The sequence below is a fragment of the Lutra lutra genome, chromosome 1 (assembly GCF_902655055.1).
Source record: "Lutra lutra chromosome 1, mLutLut1.2, whole genome shotgun sequence".
NCBI lineage: Eukaryota > Metazoa > Chordata > Mammalia > Carnivora > Mustelidae > Lutra > Lutra lutra.
This window is the reverse complement of record NC_062278.1, coordinates 121,991,498-122,015,112: the sequence shown is the minus strand read 5'-3', so window position 1 is coordinate 122,015,112 and position 23,615 is coordinate 121,991,498. Positions and strand designations below refer to the sequence as shown.

At 44.9% G+C, this 23,615-nt stretch overlaps 1 protein-coding gene across 20 annotated transcripts in view; it reads left to right on the top strand.

The window, feature by feature from the left end:
• The first annotated feature begins 4,371 nt into the window (after positions 1-4,371).
• Positions 4,372-23,615, top strand: part of KALRN (kalirin RhoGEF kinase) — a 675,882-nt gene continuing 656,638 nt past the window's right edge. For 5 of the 20 annotated variants that reach the window (XM_047734993.1, XM_047734982.1, XM_047734967.1 and 2 more), the window contains exon 1: positions 4,414-5,901. In XM_047734993.1, coding sequence (XP_047590949.1) covers positions 5,829-5,901 — 73 coding nt within the window. In that variant the 5' untranslated portion in view covers positions 4,414-5,828. Of the gene's footprint in view, positions 5,902-23,615 lie in introns of all 20 variants that reach the window. The other 15 variants (XM_047735096.1, XM_047735056.1, XM_047734954.1 and 12 more) reach the window with 12 other exon arrangements.

Here is a 23,615-nt window from a genome sequence, read left to right as displayed (position 1 = left end):
CCTTTGATCATTGTTGAAAATCAATTGAACATAAGTGTGTGGGTTTGTTTCTGGACTCCATTCTATTTCATTCATCTATTTTTCTGTCTTTATGCCAAAATCACATTGTCTTTGTTACTGCAATTTTATAGTGAGTGTAGAATTTGGGTAGTGTAAGTTCTCCAACTTTCTTCTCTGCTGTTCTGGCTTTTCTAGTTTCTTTGCATTGGATTGGCTTGTCAATATCTACCAAAAACAAAATAAAGTAAAAAAAAAAAAAAAACAAAAGCACCCTCACAAACCCCTTCAGGGATCTTACTTGGGATTGCAATGAATCTACAGATCAATTTGGAGAAAATTGATGTCTTAAGCATTTTGAGACTTTAGACTCATGAGGCTGTATTTATTTAAATCTTGTTTAATTCCTTTCAGCAGTGTATTATAGTGTATTATATATATTGTATATAGTGTATTATAGCAGTGTATTATAGTTTATAATGTGTGGGTCTTGCATATCTTCAGTCAGACTTAGCCTTCATATTTAATATTTCTCCAAGCTAATGTAAATAGTGATTTTAAAATTTCAATTTCTAAACTTTCAATGCCAGTGTAGAGAAATAGAATTTATTTTTATTTTTTTTAAAGATTTTTTATTTATTTATTTGACAGAGAGAGAGATCACAAGTAGACGGAGAGGCAGGCAGAGAGAGAGAGAGGGGGAAGCAGGCTTCTTGCTGAGCAGAGAGCCCGATGCGGGACTCCATCCCAGGACCCTGAGATCATGACCTGAGCCGAAGGCAGCAGCTTAACCCACTGAGCCACCCAGGCGCCCCAGAATTTTTTTAATTGGTCTTATATCCCAAAGTCTTGTTAAAGACATTATTATTTCTAGAGGTATTTTGATAGGTTTCATGGAATTTTCTAAATAGACAATCATGTTATCTATGAATAAAGAACGTTATACATTTTACTCTCTAATTTGGGTGTCCTTAATTTCCTTTTCTTATCTTATTGTATTTGTTAGAATATCCAGTACAATGTTGAATAGGAGTCAGAGTGGACATCCCCGCTTTGTCCTGATCTTAGGGGAAAAACAATTTTTCATCGTCAAGTACCGTACTAGCTAAATCTTTTTTTTTTTTTTTGGTAGATGCCCTTTATTAAGTTGGGGAAGTTCCTTCTTTTCCTAGTTTACTAAGAGCTTTGATCAGAAATGATACTGTATTTTGTTCAATGCGTTTCCTGTATCTATTAAGATGACCATATGTTTTTTCTTTTGTAATATGATATATTAATTTTCTGGAGCTGCTCTAACAGAGTACCACAAACTGCATGGCTTAAAAGAACAGAAATTTATTTTGTCACAATTCTGGAGGCTAGAGGTCCAAAATCCAGACGTCAGCAGGGCCATCCTTTCTCTGAAATTGCATAGAACCCTTCCTTGCTTCTTCCTAGCTTCTGGGGGTGACCATCAGTTCTTGGAACTCCTCAGCATGCAATGCATCGTTCCAATCTCTGCCTCTGTTGTCACGTGGTGTTTTCCCTGTGTGTCTCTATCTTCACAAGTTTTTCTCTTATGAGGACTGACCCCAGTCATATTGGATTAGGACCTACTGTAATGATCTCATCCATAATTGATTACATCTGAAAAGACCTTATTTCCAAAGTAGGTCATATTCACAGGTACTGGGGACTAGGATTTCAATTTATCTTTTGGGGGGACACAAAACCCATGACATATGTTTTACCAATTACATTGGTAAATTTTAAAATGTCAAACCAACTTTACATCCTTGAGAAAACCTACTTGGTTATGATGTATTATTTTTTAACTTTTTTTGTTTTAGAGTGGGGGAGGGAGGGTACAGTGGTGCAGAGGGAGAGGGAGAGAGAATATTAAGAATATTAAGCAGGCCCCATGCCCAATGTGGAGCCTGACATGATGCTTAACCAACTGAGCCACCCAGGTACCCTTGTATTATCTTTTTTATATATTATTGGATTTAATTTGCTAAAGTTTGTTATGAATTTTGCATTATGTTCATGAAAGATTGTGGTCTACAGTTTTCTTTTTTTCTTTTAATTGGACTTTATTTAGTTTTGGCATAAGATTAATGTTGGCCTCACAGAAATAGTTGGGAAATATTTCCTCTTCTTCACTTTTCTGGAAAAGTGGGTGTAGGATTGGTATTATTTTTTTCTTTAAATGTTTCATAGAATTCACCAGTGAAGCCACATGGATCTTGAATTTTCTTCATGGGAAACTTTTAAGCTACAAATTTAATTTCTTTAATAGATATATGGCTATTTAAGTTATCTGTTTCTTCTTGAGTAAGCTTTAGTAGTTTGTGTCTGTCAAGGAATGCGTCCATTTTATGTAAGTTGTTAGTTTATTGGCATAAACTGTTCATAATAGTCCCTTTTATTCTTTTAACATCCCCATTATCTCTAGTGATTTCACCTCTTTCATTCCTAATAGTATTTTGATTCTTCACTCTTATTACCTTATTTCAGTCTGACTAGAGGTTTATCAATTTTATTGATCTTTTCAAAGAGCTCACTTTTGGTTTCATTGATTTTTCTCTCTTTATTTTCATTTATCTATTTCATTGTTTCTGCTCTTTTAAAATTCTGTTCTTACAGGTTTCATTTGCTCTTAAGGTAGAGCAGGAGATCACTAGTTTGAGATCTTTCTTTTTCAAAGTAGATATTTTAGTACTCTAAATTTCCTTCTAAACACTGCTTTAGCTGTTTCCCACAGGTTTTTATATGGTGTGTTCATTTTTATATTCACTTAAAATGCTTTCTAATATTCCTTTTAAGTTCTTAGTTGAACATGGTTTATTTAGAAGTATGTTATTTGGTTTCCAAATATTTGGGGTATTTCCCATATATTTGTCATTGATTCCTAGTTTAATACTATTGTGCTCAGAAAACAGATTTTGTATGATTTAAAAAAAAAACAAAAATTGAGGTATAATTTGCACAATACCACTTTGCATTGTGTTAATTCTTTTACATTTGAGACTTGTTTTATGGCTTAACGTATGGTTTATCTTGTTACATGTTACCTGTGTACTTGAAAAAAACGTGTATATGATATTGAGTGGAGTCTATTCTATAAATGTCAGTAAGGTTAAATTGGTTGATTGCACTGTTCATATTCTTACTGATGATCTGTCTCCTTATTCTATCAATTATTGAGACAGATATTAAAATGTCTGACTATAATTATGAATTTGTCTACTGCTCCTTATAGTCCTATCAGTTTTGCGTCATATATTTTGAAACTCCCTTATTAAATGCAAAAGCTCTTTGAATTGTTACGTCCATCTGATGAATTAGAAATGTCCCTCTTGATCTCTGGTAATACCCTTTGCTCTGAAATCCTTCTTTGTTTAATAATAATATAGCTATGAGCACTTAAATATTTAATAAAAATTGCCAAATTTCCTCCAAAAATTTGTATCATATAAGGTTGCCCCCCATTCTAGTCCACATTTATTGAGACTTTGATATGAACCTTCCTCTAAACATGTAACGTTTCTTCTGAATTTGGGATCAGCTAATACTCTGCCAGCCTTTGGTTCTCAATATGTACAATGGTGGCTGTTGATAACAGTTCCGTCATTATGTGTGGTTGTGGGAGGATAGCCAGGGTTTAGGCAAGGAGTTAAGGGGAGGCAAAATTTAGAAAAGACAAATAAGAAATACTTTCATTGTCAAAGAAGATGGCAGACAAGGGGTTGTCTGGATGCTTTCAGGCATTTCAAGATACCAGGGGCAGATGAATTAGATCTCATGGCAGTGATCTCAAAGTCACTATTCATAATTTTAAGAAATGAAACCTGATAGATGTATCCAGGACTGAAGACGGCAACTGTATTTATATTTTAGTGGGTTAAAAAAAAATGTGTGACATTCAGTAAAGAAAGTGATGAGTACAGGGAGCTAGAAAGGATTCACTAAAGATGTCATTAATTCATTCTATTTGCTGTTAGAGGTAACCTCTCAGTAGATCTGGAAAGGTCCCAGGAGCTTTGATTCAGAGAGAGGTAGAACCAAGTAGGTTGTTAGAGATAAATAGATCCAGGAGATTCTGGCTGGTAGGTAGCAGGCCATCAACTTTAGACCAGGACCTGGTTTTCCTATTACGTGTGTTTTAACACATTAGGTCAGGACACAGCCTCTCCATTTGCCTGGATGAAACAGCAGCAACACCTCCCAACACACCACATTAAGTACTTAGGTCTGTAGGCTCTGCAGTCACTAGAACTATAAACAGAATACTGGCTAATTATTGTTTAATTATTGCTTAAAAACCAATTGGCACAATACAATCACTGCATTAATTACCCCATACAGCATCTGCTTTCTTTTTTGCTGTCATCCCCATTCCTCCCTAGCCCCTCTTCCCCACTTTAATTGAAATTCAGCTTGCTGTAACACCTCCTTTCTCCTGGCAACTGGATCTCTCCGTTCACCACAGGGAGAGGAACAAACAGAGAAGGCCCCCGGGGATTAGGGAGTTTTGACAGCTGTCCAAGAGGAGCTCCGAGATACGGCCAAGTGCTGAGGCAGGGCAGAGACAAATGAGAGACAGAAGAGAGTGACGGGGGAGGGAGAGATGGGCAGGGAGACATCGCAAGAGGAATGAGCGGACAAAGAGTCACAGAGACAGGCAGAGATGTTTAAAGGGGCGCTGAAGAGGGGGAAAAGGAAACGAAAGGCTCTAAAAGAGAGGAACTAAGGCGAGATGGTGAGGAAAAGGCGAGAGGCTCAGGAAGGGAGGGAGACAGGCGAGAGCTTTGTCAGGAGGAGGGAGAAAAGTCCAGCCTCTAGGGACAGGTCACTGCAGCTCCGGGACCCGTCTGAAGAGGACGCGGGCGGGCAGCGCGGGGTTTCCTTCACACGCCTGGGTGCGGGGTGGGGCGGAGGGCGGCAGCGGGGGAGGAAGCACCAGCGCGCGAGCGGAGAGACCAGGGCGCGGGGCCGCGGCGGCGGAGCCCTTGGGCGAGCCCGGCGGCCCCGCACTCGCCCGGCGGCCCCCGCCCCCTCCTCGGCCGCCTCCTCCGCCGGGCTTTTCCTCGGGGCTCAGGAAGCCGGCCTAGTGCAGCCCCGAACAATAGCTCGCGGCTCAGGCTCGGCTCCGGGAGAGGCCGGCGCGCGGCCGCGGGGGAGGGAGGCGTCCGCGCCGCGGGTGGCCCGCGCCGAGCGGCCGGCGGGGGCCGGGGCTTCAGTTCGGCTCCGCGCTGCCCGGGTCATTGTTGGCCCGGACTAGGGAGCGGGAGCCGGGGGAGGAGCCGGAGAGTCGGCGGCGGGAGCCAGAGGGGGAGCCAGAGAGCGAGCGAGGGAGGGAGGCAGCGAGCGAGCGAGAGAGCGAGGGAGGGAGGAGGTAGAGAGACAGGGAGGGTGGGAGGGAGGAGGAAAAATAAAGAGGAGAGCAGAGCAGGGCTGAACAATAGAGACAGGCAGACGGGCGAGGAGGAGAGCCAGCTGCCGCTGCTGAGGTTGAGCGGGCGCCCAGGCAGCCCGGACCCCGGCCCCAGCCCGGCCCCGGCCAGACAGCAGGCGGCCAGCGCCCGCGGAGAAGGGGGACCATGGGGGAGCCAGCGGCAGGCGCCCCCAACCCGCCGCGCGCCTCCGCCTGAGGAAGGCTGGGCGTCCTCTGCCCCAGCCCTGCCGCCCCAGCCGCCTGAGCCGCCCGAGCCGCCCGCCCTCGAAGCCACGAGTCCGTAGGGTCTGCGGCCGCGGCAGCTGCGCCTCGCGCCCTCCGCCCAGCGGGCGCCCCGCAGCCCTCGGCCCCGGGCTCGGCCGGCCCCGGCTGCCCGCGGACGCCTCCCCCAGTCATGAACCCCCCGGAGGGGGCAGCGGAGGAAGGAGGAGCTGCAGACTCGGACGTGGACGCCTTTTTCCGGACAGGTAAGCTGGGCAGGGCGCGGGCGGCCCGGGGGAGGGCTGCTGCCTGGGACGCGGCGCGTCGGACAAGTTTGGGGAAGGAGGGCTGTTGCTGGGGTGTGCGTGTCGGGGGGTCAGTCCTCGTCGTCGGGCTGGAGTTGCCGAGTTGTTATGGTATGCTGCTTTGCGTTTTGGGGACGTGGGGGCTGGGAGCCAGGCACCCCTCGGCGTTCACCCCACTTGCGGAGTCGGTGTTGGGGAGGCGCGAGGCGGTCCCTTCGGCCGCCTGCTCCCAGAGCGCGGGGATGGGGCGATGTTGGATCACTTTGCAGCGCGGCGGCTCAGCTACCGCGTCCCCGGCCCCTCCCTCGGCTCCCCCCTCCCCCAGCGCCTGTCAGCAAGCCCCCGGCCGCCCCGGTGGGCACCCCTTCTCCGGCCAGGGGCCCAGGGCCCTGACGCGTAGAGTGGGGCAGCGGGGGACCGGGAGTCGCGCACAGCTGCTGACAGTCAGCAGCCGTGCGGACCAAGGACGGTCATGCCTGGTGCGTGTGGGGAACCGGCGTCTCCCACTTGAGAGGCAGACGGGGCTGGGAGTGCAGTGGGCGCCTCGGACCTCCTCCGTGTCCTCCTCTTTTCCAGTTCTGGGAACGGATGAGCTTTTCGTAAGAACCACTCATTCCTGGAAGTGTGAGTTAGCCTCCTCCTCATACACACCCACTGAATCTTTGCTTGCCTGTGGTATATAGAGCCCCAGATTTGTCTTTACAGCTGTTTCGCGGTTCCTGCCCCCTCCCATTCCCCCAGGTCTGTAGCTCTTCTTGTCCCCTGGCTTCACAGCCCCTTCCCCAGAACAGGACCCCCTCGTCTCCCACCACCTGTGGCCCTGTTTCTCTACCGGCCAGGGATTCCCCATCTCCCATTTACCTGTGGCTTCCAGCAGTTCCTCATCTCCCACGTCTGGAACCATTTTGTCTGGAATCTTTGTCCCAAGGAGTCCGATAAGTTATGGGGAGGCTGCACATCTGCCCTGTCTTTCCAAAAGTTGGATTAGAGGACATGAACTGTTGGGGTCAAGGATCAGGTTAGCTCTGAAGGCTCTCTGCACATCCATCTGTTTCCTAATCTCGTTGCCTTGCCCTAGAGGTCATCTCTAGGGAAGAGGGTGGGGTGCTTTGCTGGGGAGACTTGTGGCTTTGGAAGTCAAGACTTGATTGGCCCATATGTTCATTTTCTGGTTGGTCTGAAGAGGAAAGAACTGGAGGACAGGAGCTGATTGATGCCAGGACCTGGAAAAGGCCGAGGAAACCCCTGTTATCCTCTCCTGCTTCCCAGGGCTCAGCCTCACTTCTTTCCCTCCTTCCTTTTCCCCAGACCTGCATTCTATATATGCATTCTTAACCCCCCCCCCATCAGTCTTTATCTCTTGCACTCACACACTCACTCACACTGCCCAGGACCCAAACATGGTTTCTAAGGAGGCTCTTGACCTAAGTTTGTAACCTGGCATCTAAGGGAAAGGTTCCCTGGCCTAAGTGATAATTGGAAACACTTGCCAGGAGGTCTCCCCTGACATCCTCCCCCACCCCCCCACCACCCTTGCCTCCCATCTCTGGCCAAATCTGTCTTTTCTTAGCTCTAGAGGAAAAATAACTCTTGGAATGTGAGCCTTCCCACCTTCCTTTTCTGGACCCCACTTTCATCTTTTGGCAACCACTCCTCCTTCCCCTTTCCTCCCAATCTAAATACCAGTTCCTGTCCATTCTCTGTCCCAGGCCCTTGGAGCTGAGTTCTGTTTCTGGAGGTTTGGTAATTTCACACAGTGTTAATGGTGTTAATGGCCTATAATGGTCCAATGTGTTACTTTTCCCAGGGCCTTACAAAATACAATGTGTGATTTACATTGATTGTCTAGCCCTGGCTCACATCAGAGAATAAATATCAGACTGGGGTCTGTCTCTTGTGGTACTCTTGTTGAGGATATTCTCTTTCCTCCTTGGGTAGCCTTTTTTCTTTTCTTTTCTTTTTTTTTTTTTTTTTGGTTGGGGTGGCCTGGAGGTCTGATGTGCACTTAGAATCAGAGAAATGTTAAATTCTCAATGAATAAGGCTGGAAATGTATGGTGGCCTTTAACAAGTTGCAAGTGGGGTTGTATACTGCCAGGGGCTGCGTCTAGGACTGTCTCCCTCCCATCCCCCCACGGGGTCCTCTGTGCTCTGCTTCCTGATCTTACCTCTTCTAATTTCTAGCCTGGGCTCTTACTAAGGATTCTTAAGCCTGGAATAAGGCCATATTTTGTAACCTTCTCCCTTCTGATTCTCCATCTTTATGAAACAGAGCGCTGCACCTGGTAGGCCAGACAGATTATACATTTATTCAATTGAACCACCGAGAAAACTTCAAACACATTTTCAAAGTCCCTAGCACTAAAGTTACCCCCTACTTCCTGGTGGAAAATTTTACATGCATAATGACCAGACTGGCAATTGCTTTGCCAAAACCCTGGCATACTCTGCTTCTAATAAGGCATGTTACGAGTAATTCTATCATTTTGATCCCTTACTTGTCCTCTTCTGATTATTTTGGTATTTCAGTTCTCTTGACCAACTGAGTAAGCTAGATTCCCTAAATCTCAAGTCCCTGCATGTGCACGCGCACACACACACATGCACACAGTTACCCTACTATTCTTTTACATGCACGCAGGTACCCACTATTCTTATAGATTGGTGGAATCCATCACAATAATTTTATTGATCATTTTTATGATGTAGAGGAGGTGAAATATGGGAACTGGGAATAGACACCAGTCAGAATAGAAAACCAAAAAGGACTTTTCAACTCCTACTAGGAGCCTTCTGCTGTCCAGGGTGCTGTGGAATACAAACAAAATATTCAGAGTGGTCTTTGACCTCAAAGAACTTTTTTTTTTTTTTTAAAGATTTTATTTATTTATTTGACAGAGATCACAGGCAGGCAGAGAGGCAGGCAGAGAGAGGAAGGGAAGCAGGCTCCCTGCTGAGCAGAGAGCCCAACTCGGGGCTCGATCCCAGGACCCTGAGATCATGACCTGAGCCGAAGGCAGAGGCTTTAACCCGCTGAGCCACCCAGGCGCCCCAACCTCAAAGAACTTTTAAGAAGAGTTTGACAATTATTGCTCACTTGGAGATTAAGTAATTGGTAAACATTATGGTTCTATAAGATAAAAAGTTGACAGAACTATAGATGAGGTAGAATCAAAGGTAGTCCTTGAAGGGTCTGGAGAGTGGGAGGAACAACACAGGTAAAAGGAGAGAGGAGTTTGGGGCATTGGCATTGAGGTTCCTGGACACCAAATAGAAGGGGTAAGTTAGGGAGTTATAGGACATAAGGATAGGTAAGTGGGGCAGGACGAGGTAGGGAGAGTCTGGGAAGTTCAAAAGAGAATTTGGGTTTGATTCAGAGTCAGTAGCTTCTTGAGCAAGCTACATCCTGAGCAAAGTGGTATTTGGAAAGGTTAACCTGGGGGTAATGTGATTGATGAAGTGGAGAAAAGAGAGAGAGAATCTAGAGACATAGGATGCTGATTCAGAGCTGAGTGGGAGGGAGCTTGGTCTGGGTTGGTGGCAAAAAGGATGGGGAGTCAGGGACAGCTCTGAGAGACATTTTTAAAGGTAGAACTGTGGAGATTTGTTGACAAACTAGCTATCAGGGGAAGAAGAAAAGTAAGCCCAGGAAGAAATGGAGTAGCTGGGTTGAGAGTGTGGAGGACTAATAGTGTGCTGACTGACATGTCTGACTGAGGACAAGAACCAGTTTGCAGGGGAGATAATGATGTTGGCTTTGGAAGTGTTAACTAGGGATGACTGATAGACAGCCAGTTGGAGCTTTTTTGTGAAAAAAAAAAAAAATGGGACTCAAGACAGGAGCATAGGCAGGAGATTCGGGCTGGTGATGTGGACTTGAAAGCCTTCTGGGTCAAGGCTGGGTGCACCCGAAGTTTGGCTGTCGGATGGAAGGAGTGGGGGGAATGGGGAAGGACTAAAGTTAGAATTTGGGGGGAAAACCCTTATTTGTAACATGGCAACAAAGGAGACTTGATGCTGGAGACCCTAGGGAGTCTGTGTGGGTTCTCATGTGAAGACAAGCTGCAGACAGGTTAAGCAAGAAGAGCGCTAGATAAGTGTCACTGGATGTGATGAACACAAAGCTACTGTGACCTCTTGGGAGCCCAGTATTAGAAGAGACAGAGTAGGGATGTGGGGTGGTAGGTAGGAACCCATTACTTGCATGGTTTATCCGTGAAAGGAAAAAGAGGTTGGGTGCCAGTCAGAAGAAATGTTAGAATCAAGAAAAGGAGTTTTCTTTCTTTCTTTCTTTCTTTCTTTCTTTCTTTCTTTCTTTCTTTCTTTTCTTTCTTTCTTTCTTTCTTCTCTTCTTCCTTTCTTCCTTTCTTCCTTTCTTCCTTTCTTTCTTTCTTTCTTTCTTTCTTTCCTTCTTTCTTTTTTTTTTTTGCCAAGGAGTCAGAAGAGGTTTGTAGGTGGAAGGGAGAAAGCTTATAGACAGGAAACACTGAAGGTGCTAGATTAATTGTTGTGTTAGATACCTGGAGAGGTGAGACAAGAGCTTAGTTTTGGTGAGCAGAGGAGAAAACTCCTTTTTTGAGACTTAAAGGAAAAAAAAGTGTTGAGAGTATAAGTGAAAAGAGATTGATGTGGAAATATCTTCTACCTCTACCTTTCTGTTGGGCTTTGGTCCTATGAATCCACACAGTTTCATCTGGAGTCTTTGCTGCCATGTGACTTCAGCCAGCCCTAGACTCAATTCTGTATGTCTTTCCAACTCCCCACACTAGCTCCTTCTCTTGTGTTCCTTAATTCTGTGAGCGGCATTTCATCTCCCCTCTCCCAGTCATGATAATTGAAACCTTGGTATTGTCTGTGAGGAGTTTCTTCCCTCTAATCCTATTGAATTATCTTTCATCGACATCCCTTGTTCATCTACAGCCTCTGCTCTAGTCCAGGACCTGTTATGTTGCCCATGGCCTCCTTTCTTGTCCCATGGAATGTGCTTTCTCACCCCCACTCCAGATTGGCACCTGCAGGCAGATGGCACTAATTTTATCACATTGCTGCCCGGTTTATGAACCTACAGTGACTTCCTAGTGTCAAGTTCGTACTTCATGGCTCACCTCCAGCCAGGCTGCTCTTCTCACTTCCTGAGGGCATCATCTACCCCTGCACCCCCACTCTCCAAATCCAACTCATTCTTCAAAGACTTGAGCCCCTCCCCACTTCTTCTGGGAGCCTTTACAGATCACAGGACCAACTGTATCCTCTGAATTCCTAAGACACTCATTTGTTTGTACTCATTTTCTCACTTCATCAGTGGTATTGTATTGTATTGTATTGTAACTCTCTCATACACATAAGGCTTGTCTCTCCCACTGAAGTTACTTGTTCTTTGCAGGTAAGGAAAAAGATCTTTTAAAAAGCTTGTGATTCATCAGAAGCAGAAATAAAAACAAATCACCTCCTGCTAACATAGGTAAAACAAACATGGTAAAATGTAAGTGCTTATCAAATCTAGGCGGTGGTATAATGGTATTCACTATATGATTCTTCAGACTTGTCTCTCAGATGATAACCTTATCCCACCTGGACAGAGGAACTGGACATCATCATGTCCAGATCATCAAGATGATATTATTTTGGAATAATACCTACTGTGGGCAATTCTTGGAGTGAATATCACCGCTCCATCTGTGCAATGCCAGGTACTGAAGGGGAGTGGTTTCTTTTGCAGCAAAGGAAAATGTCTCTGTTTGATACATTCTTGATGCTCCGTATGGAGAGGTGTTGGAATAAACTGAAGCTGTAGGAAGTGAGAAAGGTGAGAAGGTGATAAAATCTCCCTGACTATAAATTTTAGTAAAATACTAGAACAGGTGACCACGGGGTCCTTCTCCGAGAATTGGACACTTTACTTGAAAAATTTCTTTCTACTTCTGGAGGTAGGCAGTATGGTATAGTCTGGTGGTTCTCAACTGGGGGCAATTTTGTTCCCTAGGGAACATTTGGCAATATCTGGAAACAGTTCTTTGATTGTCACAGTTTGGCATCTAGTGGGTAGAGGTCTAGTGTTCTGCTAAGCATCTTATAATGCACAGGCCAATAAAGAATTTTCCAGCCCCCAAATGCCAATAGTGCTGAGGTTGAAAAACCCTGGTATAGCCAGAAGATCATGGGCTTTTGGATCAGATAGGCCTGGCACTAACCAGGGGTAGAATCTTGGTAAATTATTTAATCTCTCTCATTTTCAGTCTTTTGCAAAATCAGACTAAGAATGCTTATTTCACAGGTCGGGAATATTAAATACGGAAAGCATGTAAAAAGCATCTAGTTATTCTGACACACAGTGGTAGCACAAGACATTCTAGCTGGTTGCCCTTGTTGTTCCTGCTTTTTATTTTTTATTTATTTATTTATTTATTTATTTATTTATTTATTTTTAAGATTTTATTTATTTATTTGACAGAGAGAGATCACAAGCAGGCAGAGAGGCAGGCAGAGAGAGAGGAGGAAGCAGGCTCCCTGCTGAGCAGAGAGCCTGATTCGGGGCTCGATCCCAGGACTCTGAGATCATGACCTGAGTCGAAGGTAGCGGCTTAACCCACTGAGCCACCAGGCGCCCCCTGTTCCTGCTTTTTAAATTATTAAGTGAACAGGCTTATACAGAGGCTGGGGGATCTCCAGAAGAGGTGTTGTGTGGGGGGTTTTGCCATGGGGTGGGACACAGTGCCAGAGAGGTACATAATGGAGTTCAGGAATCAGAAGGCTAAGGTTTGGTCTTCTGCTGTCTTTTATTCTTTCGTTCAATCATTTTTTGGACAGATATTTATGGGGTGCTGCTGTGGCCTGTACTACACTGTGGGAGTGTATAAAATCATTACAAGAAAGAATATAGAGCAGGAAGGGAGGTGGATATAAATATGCCCCTTCAGGGAGCACTTGGATATAAGGGGTGGGAAAGGAAGGCAAAGCTGTGAAGGAGGCTGAAAGGTCAGGCAAGAGAGCAGGAGGTGAACACTCCCTTTGCACTATTCTACTTCTCTGAATGACTTGGGCAAGAGACTTAACATCTGTGTAAGAGGAGGATAATAGCCCCCTCTCCACTTTCCTGCATAGGACTGCGGAAAGACTCAAAGAAGATACTATATGTGAAAGGTCTTTATAAGTTGTACAGTTCTATCCAAATATATGTAGATGGGTCCTTCTTAAGCGAGCATTCTGTTACTATCAGTGCCTCTTCTGACAGGCATGATTTTATTTAATCTGTCCTGTCTGGGACCTTTCCAGTCCAGGACAAAAGCAGTCCTTCTCAGTTTGAGAAGACTGGATGGGGCACCCTTCTTACAAGTCAGGACACTCCTGTTCTTTCCCCCTCCACAAAACTATAAAAATGCCAAGCCCCCTGCCCCAGCCCTCCAGATCCTGGCACCCAGCCCTGTGCCTTCTGGAGGAGCCTAGCGAGAATGGAGTTCTTGCTTCCACCAAGCCTCAGGTGGGTGCAGTGAATCAGCCCTTTCCTGCTCCTTCTCTGTCTACATGCAGTTCAGACTCCTCCTGCCACTCCTTTGTGTGTGAATGACTGGCAGCAAAATAACTAGGAAATGATTGACGGCTACAGGGCTGTTGGATCAATAGAGCTGCTTGAAATGGTGTCTACTGAGGAGTGAAGGAACAGAAAGAATCAGCTGGGAGGACAGAGAAATTAATTCAAGAAAGTAGAGAAGAAATTGTTGGAGAATTAGCTTTGTCTCCTCCCCTTCTGCCCAAGGCATTATTAGAAGGGAACTGGACACTAGCTAGGAAACATGGATACAAAGGATTAACAGGTGGGAGAGTGAAAAGTGGCAGATGAACTCTGTTCTCAAGGAAGAGAGCTGAGGCTTGAGGATGGGTAGGATTCAGATGCGGAGGGTGGAAATTGTGTTCTCAGGCTAGAATGGTGTTCTAAGAGGTATGAAGACCCACGGTGGTCTTTGGGGCCAGTAAATGGTCCAGTTGATGTGACTCAGGAGGACATAGGGGGAGGTCAGTGGGAGATAAAACATAGAAGGAGGTGGGGACCAGGTTGATTAATTGTGACATTTATGTTTACTGGGTTCCCAGATCTTATAAGGCTTTGAATGGCAGGCCACAGAGTGTGGTCTTTATTTTGCAATTTCCTTTTGGAGCCCTAAAAATTTCTGGATGGTTGGAGCCATGATCAGAAGATAAATCTGGCAGCCCTATGCAGAGTCGATTGGAATTGGAGAGGACCTACGACCAGCACTGGGTTAGGAGACCACTGTGGTAGGTTGGGGGGAGGTCTGAACTTGAGATGCCATAGTGGGTAATGGAGAGGAGGGGGTGGATTGAGGGACCTCTTGAATGTAGAGTCTATGGGACTTGGCAACTTGGTTGTGGAACATCAAGAAAGAGACAGTATCAAGGATTACTCCAAAGTCCTAGAGCCTGGGTGACTGTGAGGATGGAAGTACCCTAAATGAAAATCAGGAGTTAGGAAGAGGACGAGCAGCTCTAGGGAGGCAGGAGGAGAGGGAGAATTTGAGAGTTTACTTGGGACATGTTGCATTTCAGGTGTCAGTGAATAAGCTAGGGGAGGTGTTGGTTCTGTAGGCGGGTAGGAAGGGAATCTGGAGCTTTGGAGGGAGGCCAGAGCTGGAAATATGGATTGGGAGATATCTATAAGAAGTTGTGGCTGGAGCTATCAGAAATAGATGAGATAATAAATGAAAAGCATATATAGACTTAAGGGCAGAGGGCCCAAGGCCAGGGCTGCAGGCTCAAGTGAAGGGCTGGAGGAGAACCAGGAGAAACGTGCTTGGAGAAAAATGCTGCAGAGAGGTTGAGGGAGATGGGAACTGAGCACACAGCTTGGTTCTGGAATTGGGGGATTCATTGGTAACCTTTGAAATTACAGTTTCAATCATAGTAGGGGAGGTGGAATTCAAATTGCAAGGGGAATGGGGAGTGGATGGGAGGAAGTGGTGGGAGTGCATATAGAAGACTCTACGGAAAGGTTTGGCTGTGAAGGGAAGGTTAAAAATAGTGAGGTAGTTGGAGATGGGTAGCAGTTGAGGGGAGGCTTTTTTTAGGTAGGGAAGATATGTGAATACCTAGGGGTGGGGAGGAGCGAGAAGGCAAGCATGAGGAAGAGAATGAATATTTAGGAAAGAGAAGCAATGGATAGAAGAAGGTCCTGGATGGACCTGGAGGAGTGGATCTCAAGGTCAGCAGAGGGCTGAACCTTGGGCCAGAGGAGGGGGTGTTGTAGGCAGACCTTAGTAAAGTAGCTGGCTGGAAAGGCTACTGGCTGAGGGTGCAACGTGCCTGATCAACAGCCCTGGTAGAGAGAGCATCCACTGGCTGGAGGTCCAGGAGCTGCTAGCAGTGTGCTTAGGGAGGGTTGCTGAAGCTGAGGGCTGTGAAATGGAGCTGGGTTGACATGACCCTAGGAGGCTCTTGGGCAGAGAGCTGAGGAGCCGGCTGGGAGATCCTAAATTAGCAGTCGTTTTAGAAGTGCTGGTGGCTTTCTTTTGCAGGCGGAGGTGGGATTTGCTTCAGCCTATGGTGGGGTGGGGAGAATTATCTTCTCCATGGTATGAGGCAGAGAGGCAGTCTCCATAGTGGAGGGTGGGTGAGGAGAGGAGAGTGGGAGGTAGACCCACTCAAGAAGCTGTCAGGCAGCTTCCTGAGGAGGGGTCCACGCCTGGCCATCAGCAGTATGTCTGTTGGGGATGGGACCTGCTCTTGAATTTCCAGTTTCCTTAATGTCTCTAGAAGTCCTAGAAGAAAGAGGAAGCAGAGGAGGGCTTATGGGAGAGCCTCTTGTAGATTCTTCTTCACGAGAGAGGAAACAGAGGAAAGATGCAGTGAGCACAGCCATTCCTTGGCCCCAGAGCACTTCCTCTGACTCTCTGCCCTAAAAAGGGCAAACCCAAGAGCTGTCTTCAAGTGAGGGGTCTTATGTGGCCCACCAGAGGGAGGAGGAGTAGGAATCCGGGAGCTGGCATTACCATAATGTGGCCTATGTGGGACTGGGTTTAGACTCCCAAGAGCAGGAGGAGGTGAGAGTTTCCTTAGGTATGGCTCAGTCCCAGAATCTTAGTCTTAGATCAGGAACTTACCAGTGGTGTGGCCTTGTTTAAGTTATAGCCTCTCCAAGCTTCAGTTTCTTCATCTGTAAAATGGGTGGACAATCATCCTTACCTCTCAGAGTTGCTTGTTGTGTATAGATACAGTATATATTATGATAGATATGTGCATATTATAAATATCAATAGAAAGGGGATTACATTATAATAATAGAATATAATTGTATACATATGACTATATTATACATCTAATCTATTACAATCATATTATGGTTAGATGAATCTTTTTATTTTCCAAATGATGAAACTATGATGCTTCAATAACTTCCTTCTCCCCTCACCTTCCTTCCTCTTTTCTTTCCTTTCCCCCTTCCCTCCCTCCTTCCTCCCATTCCTCCCTCCCTCCCTCCTTTCCCTAACAGTGCAGAGATAGTTAAGGATGGAATTTTTTTAAGCTTGCAGTTATGGTTATCCCAGGGCATGGTAGGCAGGGACTGGGAAGGTAGCTAAAATCCCGGCCTTTTACACTCTTAGCCCGCAGCGAGGGACAGTGGGCATCTATGGGGTGGGGGTGGGGTGGGGAAACAGTATTGAGTTGGCAGCTGGGCAGTGGGCCTAGGAGGAGGCCCGGGAGACTGGCAGATGGTTAATTGGATGTGACAAAAGGGGGCTGGGAGGAGGAGTCTGGGGGTCTCCTGGGGGATTTGTGTCTCTGACTTCTTACTGTCCTGGAAAGAAGGTTGTGAGGAGAGGGAGGAGTGGCTCCAGAAGCAGTTGGGGAAAAGATTGGCAGGACTCCCATGTTGGGTATATGGCCATGGGAGGACAGAGTGCCATTGGGAGCAATGTCACATCTTTAATTTGGAGGTTGGGTGGAAGATGTTAAGTCTCTTCTCTGTACCCCAGTACATTGACACATAATATACTCAGATACTTGGATATAAAGAGAAATGCTTAACCAAATATTGGAACAGTATGATTTTCTAGTCATTCTTTTTGATTCCAACCACTGAATTTTGACAGCAAATATCATTATGACTTTTGATGAGAACTAGACAAAGAACTGATCAATTTTAGCAGAGTATTGGATTTCAGTGAGTGGATCTCTTCATTCATTCTTGTACTCATTCATTTAAGTGTCAGATACCAGCTGTGCACCTACTAAGTGCCAGGGAGTACACAAACAAGTGAGAAATAATCTTTCCCACAGGAGGCTATCAGTCTAGTGGGATTGACTGTCATATAAACAAACGATTGCAGTGTAGCATGGTAAGTGCAGTGAAGAGGCTTGCTTGTTTTATGTTGAAGTAGAAAGCAGGAATGCGTGGGTGGCTCAGTGGTTAAGCATCTGCCTTTGGCTCAGGTCATCATCTCAAGGTCCTGGGATCGAGTCCTGCACGGGGCTCTCTGCTCAGTGGGGAGCCTGCTTCTCCCTCTGCCTGCTGCTCCCCTTGCTTGTACTCTCTCTCTCTCTTTCTGATGAATAAATAAAATCTTGAAAAAAAAAAAGTAGAAAGGAAGGACCAACAGCCTCACCTAGTGGGTGTGGGGCTCATTGAAGACAGGGGTTGGTGAGGCTGAAACAGATGCAGAGGTGGTGGAAATGAGACAGACCACTGCTCCAGAAGTTTGGTAGTAACGTAAGGAGAAAAGGAACTGTTCATTGAAGGGACATTTTGCGAGTATGGGTAGTGTTCTGTTTCTTAATCACAGGTGTGATCTGTTTGTGAAATTTCAGAGACCTGTAAATTTATGTGCGCAATTTCATGCATACAAATTGTATTTGAATAAAGACTATTAAAAGGTGATCAGGGCCAGTGTTGTTTTTTTTTTTTTTTGTCAGAGAAAAATCTTTGAATGTTGAAAAGTCATGGGAGGAGACAATGGTAGAGAATAAAGGGTAGTTTGTAGGCAGGTGAGGTACCAGGGTAAGCACTAGCTTCCTTAAACATTGGAAAAGCCCAAGATTCTTGGTTGAGAGGTTGTCTCTGGAATGGAGGGAGAGTTCTCCCTCTGTGGCTGTGGGGAAAGACCAGGTGGTTTATAGGTCAGATGCTAGAGCTCTTATTAAATGGACCCCCATCTTCTCTGAAGATGGGAGCCAAGGTTATCCAACAGACTGAGGGTTGCTGAGAGCCTGACAAGAGAGGAGATGAACCAGATCCATTCACTGGAGAGTGAGTGAGAATTACATGAAAGAATGATCTGAGTTCCAAGTAGATTGGGTGTGCAGGCTTCTGCATCTCACTCGGCCCTGGAGGCTCTGGAGTGGAGGTGACAGCAGTGGACTCTTGAGTTCTTGGGTGGTGACTTGGACAAGATGTGGTGTGCACCAGACTTGTTTGGAAACCAGTCTCTTCTCCAGACCTTACTGGACATTGATGACTCTAGGCCTTTTGGAGGCCCCACCCTAGAGAATGGTCCTATCTGGTGTCCCCATGTACGCTGTACATACCCTTTGCTTTGGACTTATTTGTATTCTTCTCAACACCCAGATCAGTGCCTTGTGGATAATATTTGCTTGTTTAGTATTGTTGTCTTGATTTTTTTTTAAAAAGAGCTATTTATTGGTGTGTAGGTCATTTGGGAGTTTTATAATGAAACACATACTAAGGAAATGAATCTTTTTTTTGTGGACAGGCAATTCTACCTTAAACAAAAAGACTTATGAAATTAATATTGACTGTGAAATATAGCCCACAACTCTTGTTGCTTCTGGATTAATTAGAGGGGGCCCCTTTTATGGCTGCTTACTGTATTCATGTATTTTAGAGGCACTGGAAAACTAAAGATGCACTCTTCTTTCAGAAAAACCCAAATAGAAAGTTCAAACACACAAATGGATTAATTAATCATATTGACTGACTGTCTGTCATGTGCTAGGTATCATGCTAGGTATTAAGGGTCTTCCTAAAGATAGGCAGCAAAGAGTCCCTGTTTTTGGAGAATTTATGGACTTGTTGAGTTGTGGGGAGTGATATAGGAAAAAATGACTAATTGGAGATCAATCAGAAAGGGGTTTCACTCATTCATTGATTCATTTAATATGTGTTTATTGTCTATAAGCTAAAAGATAATTAACTTAAAAAGTAGTAAGCAAGGTTTCATTTAGATATATTTGATTTCCAGTATACTTTCATAAAATATTACTTTTATCCTAAAGTTATTTTCTATTATAAAAGTAATGCTGGCTCACTGTAGAGTATTTGGAAAATATGATCATGTGTTAGGATAAAAAGTCCACTGTAATCCCATCACCCAGAGAGAACCCCTGTTTGTTAATTTGAGATATTTCCTTGGGGTCTTGCTTCCTATGTGCATTCTCTCCCTTGATCTGTGATTTGTTTTTTGATCATTTAATTAAGGTGAAAAACAAATTTTTTGGGGGGGGGGCAATGGCTTTTTCCTAAATGCAGCCGTTTTTTTCCTGTTAATATAAATGTATAATATATCAAACATTCATAAGCCAATTAAACCTTTATATGGGGATAATGTTGAAAGACAGAGGATCTGTTGATAGTTTGGAGGGGTAAAGGCATTGGCACTTATTGTTGTAAGAAATAGGGAGAACAAAAGTACGATATCTGGGGGCGCCTGGGTGGCTCAGTGGGTTAAAGCCTCTGCCTTCAGCTCAGGTCATGATCCCAGGGTCCTGGGATCGAGCCCCGCGTTGGGCTCTCTGCTCAGCAGGGAGCCTGCTTCCCCATCTTTCTCTCTGCCTGTCTCTCTGCCTACTTGTGATCTCTCTCTGTCAAATAAATAAATAAAATCTTAAAAAAAAAGTACAATATCTGTGGTCAGAAATGAATGGTCTTTCTCTCTCTTCTTCCCTGATGTTAAGATAAATTCAACAGACATATATGCCTGTTGCATATAAAAATACCTGTTTATACAAATGCATAGCTTTCTTTCTTATTGTATTTAACAAAAAGAGAATCTTGCTATGCCTGTTATTCTGCATGTTGCTTTTTATTGCTTTATAACCATGGACCTTTTTCCATGTCAGTACATATAACTCTACCTCATTTGTTTTGAGAGTTGTGCTATATTCTGTTGTGTGGTTGTGCCATGTTTTATTTAACCATCCTCCTGATGATGGACATTTATAACCCAGCTTTTCTGTGGACCAGTGTTTGATCTGAGACATTATTTTGTCCAAAGAGTAGCAAGAAGGGTCACCCATTATTTGATCCTTTTCAAAGGTGACTATAGGACAACTACAGGTTCAGGGTGTTTTTTCTGCTTTTATCCTCAGAAGAGAGGGAGGACAGCCAGTCCCTGTTCTCTGAAGGATAACTTTCTATGTAATGTTTAAGGACACTTTTGTTAGTGACATTTAAATAAATGGTCCGGGCATTAGCCTCTTTTGCTGTGTGCCTTTAAGTGAACTTAGAAGCCAGATTTGAGGTTACAAGTAGCCAAAAACAAAAACAAAAACAAAAAACCACCCCACATGTGTTCTGTGGGCTTAAGTGAAAGTTCATTCCAAGACCACAGGTATGGGAGTATTTTAGGTTATGTGTGCAAAAGCCATAGTCTGTGTTTGGTTAGAAGAATCCAAGGATGTGATTCGAGAAACCTTGGTTTCCAATTCTACTCTCTATTAATTAGCGCTGTGACTGGACCAAGCCAGCTCACATGTCCGTTTTTACAGATGGGGCCTCTCTTTCCTCATCTGAAGGACGAGGTAAACATACTTGTACTGCCATACCTCATAAGAATAGTATGAGATCAAGTGGGATAATAGAAGGAGATTGCTTTGGGCAAACAAAATTGCTGACTAAATGAAAGGAGTTTTTGTCAGCTGCCGTTCTCTGGGCTTTCCCTTGGTTTTGAGTGTGGTTGAAAGCTGAGCTAGGGGACTTGGATGGGAGTGACAGCCCATACTACTGCATTTGAGGACTGTACATTTTTTCATGTTTGGTAGGAAATTGGCAGCACCAGAGATGGAGTAAAACGTTTCATGATATGTTCCATTTGCTTTTGGAAGAGAGATGTGTGTGCAGAGTGGAAGAGTGGTTCATCTAATTGCCTGAACGGTTGAGGTTTGCTTTCTGATGGGTGACAGTGTGGCTCAGTTACACACTTACCCCTTATTACCCAAACATGTGAAGGAAATGTAGCTTTTAAATTTTCTAATGTATAGCTAATCTTTCTCATGAGACCCTACCCCAACTTGACTCGTTTATAGTGTATCAGGTTTTGTTTTTTTTTTCTTTCTTTTCCTGGCTTAGTTTTTTGCTGTTGTTGTTGTTGTTGTTTTTTTGACAATTGTTTCTTTCAGATAAATTGCTCAGTCACCCAGATTTTCTCCCACTTTCCCACTTCTCTTCAGAATGGGCTCTGGGCATGTAGAGGTGCACACATGAACTTGTGGTGATAGTGGTGGGGACAGGGAGAGAATGTGCTTGGAGCTACTGAATAATGACTGGTCTGATCCTTGTACTGGTACTTGCCAAGGTGTGGCTAGACCTGTCTTTCTTTTTGGGGTATTGTGTTGAGACTCAGCACTAACATTCAGATTCTGACTATTTGCCTATGGAGTCAAAGTTCTGACCCTAGGCCTTTGTCTGGTCACTGACCCTCTGAGCAACTCTGAGTACCATCATCAAGGAACAAAGTCATATGCAGTTCCCCAGCTCAGTCAGTGCCAACTGTGAGAATTTAGAAGCTCTGCACCTGGCTCATCTAAGTATGTACCCACCTTGGCCAATGTTATGTCTTTGTCCCCTCACTTCCACACCGTGTGGATCCTGGTGTGTGACTCAGTGGTAGGCATTCTGAAACTCACTGCTTCCTCAGAAGGGGTTTCAGGATGCTCCGGGGCCTTCACACTTACTGGGATGTTATCTTCTAAAGCTGCCTTCCTAAAACCTGATTGGGCATTGAGGTGGGCATATAAAAGGAGGCTAAGACCCTGGTATCTGATTTCCTAGACTGAAATTTTCCTGTGTTCCCCTGATGCTTGATCCTTCCCTCATGGCAAGCATCTCTCTTACCTCACATCCTGAGTACTCTTTACCTCTCCTTTAAAGTGACCTCAGGGCTTAAGTCCACCCCGTCTGGATATTGATATGTTAATGGGAGTTTGAGAATTCAAGTGGTATACTAAAAAGTCCTCTCCTGGGTGTCAAGAGCCGAACATTGATGCTTTCTCTTTGTCTGCTACTATAACTAACCTAAACTTGCATGAGGTAAATAGATGCTTCTGGGAAGAGTAGAGGGAGCTTAAATATATGTAAGGACTTGTGAAAGAAAAAACACATTTTGAAAAGTATTACCCAATAACTGTGGGGAGAAAAGTTTAGAAATGCGGCTTCATGAGGATTCCATCTATACTCATGGGTGCGTTTGTGTGCACAGAAACATTCAAGAGTGTGGCGATGTGGATTCTTCCTGCAAGCGTGCAGTGAGCACTTCTGATGACCCATGCACTGTGGTACTGAGGGGAGTATGGGACAAGCTCTGTCTGGAAGGAGCTCCCAGTCTTAGGGGAGCGAGAGGGTGGCAGTGGGTCATATGCAGAGCTGCACTGCTGGAGCCTACTTTCCCAGAGCTTGGTGTGTCAGTCCGGTCAGCACAACTGATATCTGAGTTCGAGGCCTTATTGGGCCTCATGTCCCCTTACCTTGCTTGGTTCTGCCTTCTGAGCCTCTTCAGTCCCCTAAAATGGTCAGGTTTAGTCAGTTTTGCTTTTTCCAAATAAAGCTAATTCCTTTAGCATCAGCCTAAGTTTCCATGAACATATGTTCTATAGAAGGGCCCTGGTAAACAAGATCAATTTAAATCGATAATAAATAAAAAGAGAAATAAAGTCTAATTCAGAGCTTATTGCTCTGCTTCTTCTGTCGTGGAGCTGTTTGTTGTTTTTAACTAAAATTCTTTCATCTCTTTTAGCACAGGACAACTTCTGTGTTTTACATAGTGCTTCCACTCCAAGGCTCCAGGGCTACCATAGCCCTAGTGGCCATGAGCGGTTTCTATTTTGACTAGGGAAAATGGGAACTCTGTTCCCTCTGAAGGTGGCAGCAACTGGGAGACTGATGAGTCAGATGGTCCAGAAAAATGCAGAGCAAAAATAAAAAAGAAGGTAAGTGATGGTGCCAGGTGATTGGGTCCAAGTAGAAAGAGTAATGGGCTGGGTGCCAGGAGAACAGTATTAGTATTGATAAGCTTGGTAAATCGCTTTCCCTCTCTGAGACTAAGCGTGTTGAGCTAAGTGGGCTTGAATGCATCTGCAGCATTCTGAGCCAACTGGACAACAGAAAAGCCAGCAGGGATAGAAACCAGGTGGTAAGTAGTCTCAGGACATTATGCCCTTGTTCTGTGAAGACTTTCCATCCTTCTGAGGCTTTTTGTCTCTGCAGCTTGAGTCAGTCCACGGGGTGTCAGAGCTCATAAGTGACCCAACATCCTTGCTTAGTGAAGATGGGCTCTAATTTCCTTGGGGAGAGTCATCCTGGTGTTCAGCAGTGGCCTCAAACTATTTTGGCCCTTAGAATATTTGGATGACAGACCAAGTTTCTGGGACTTCTGGGCCACTTCCTCAGCTTGTGGCCTTGGATCCCAAGCCTGTAAGTAGAGATGTACTTTAATACCC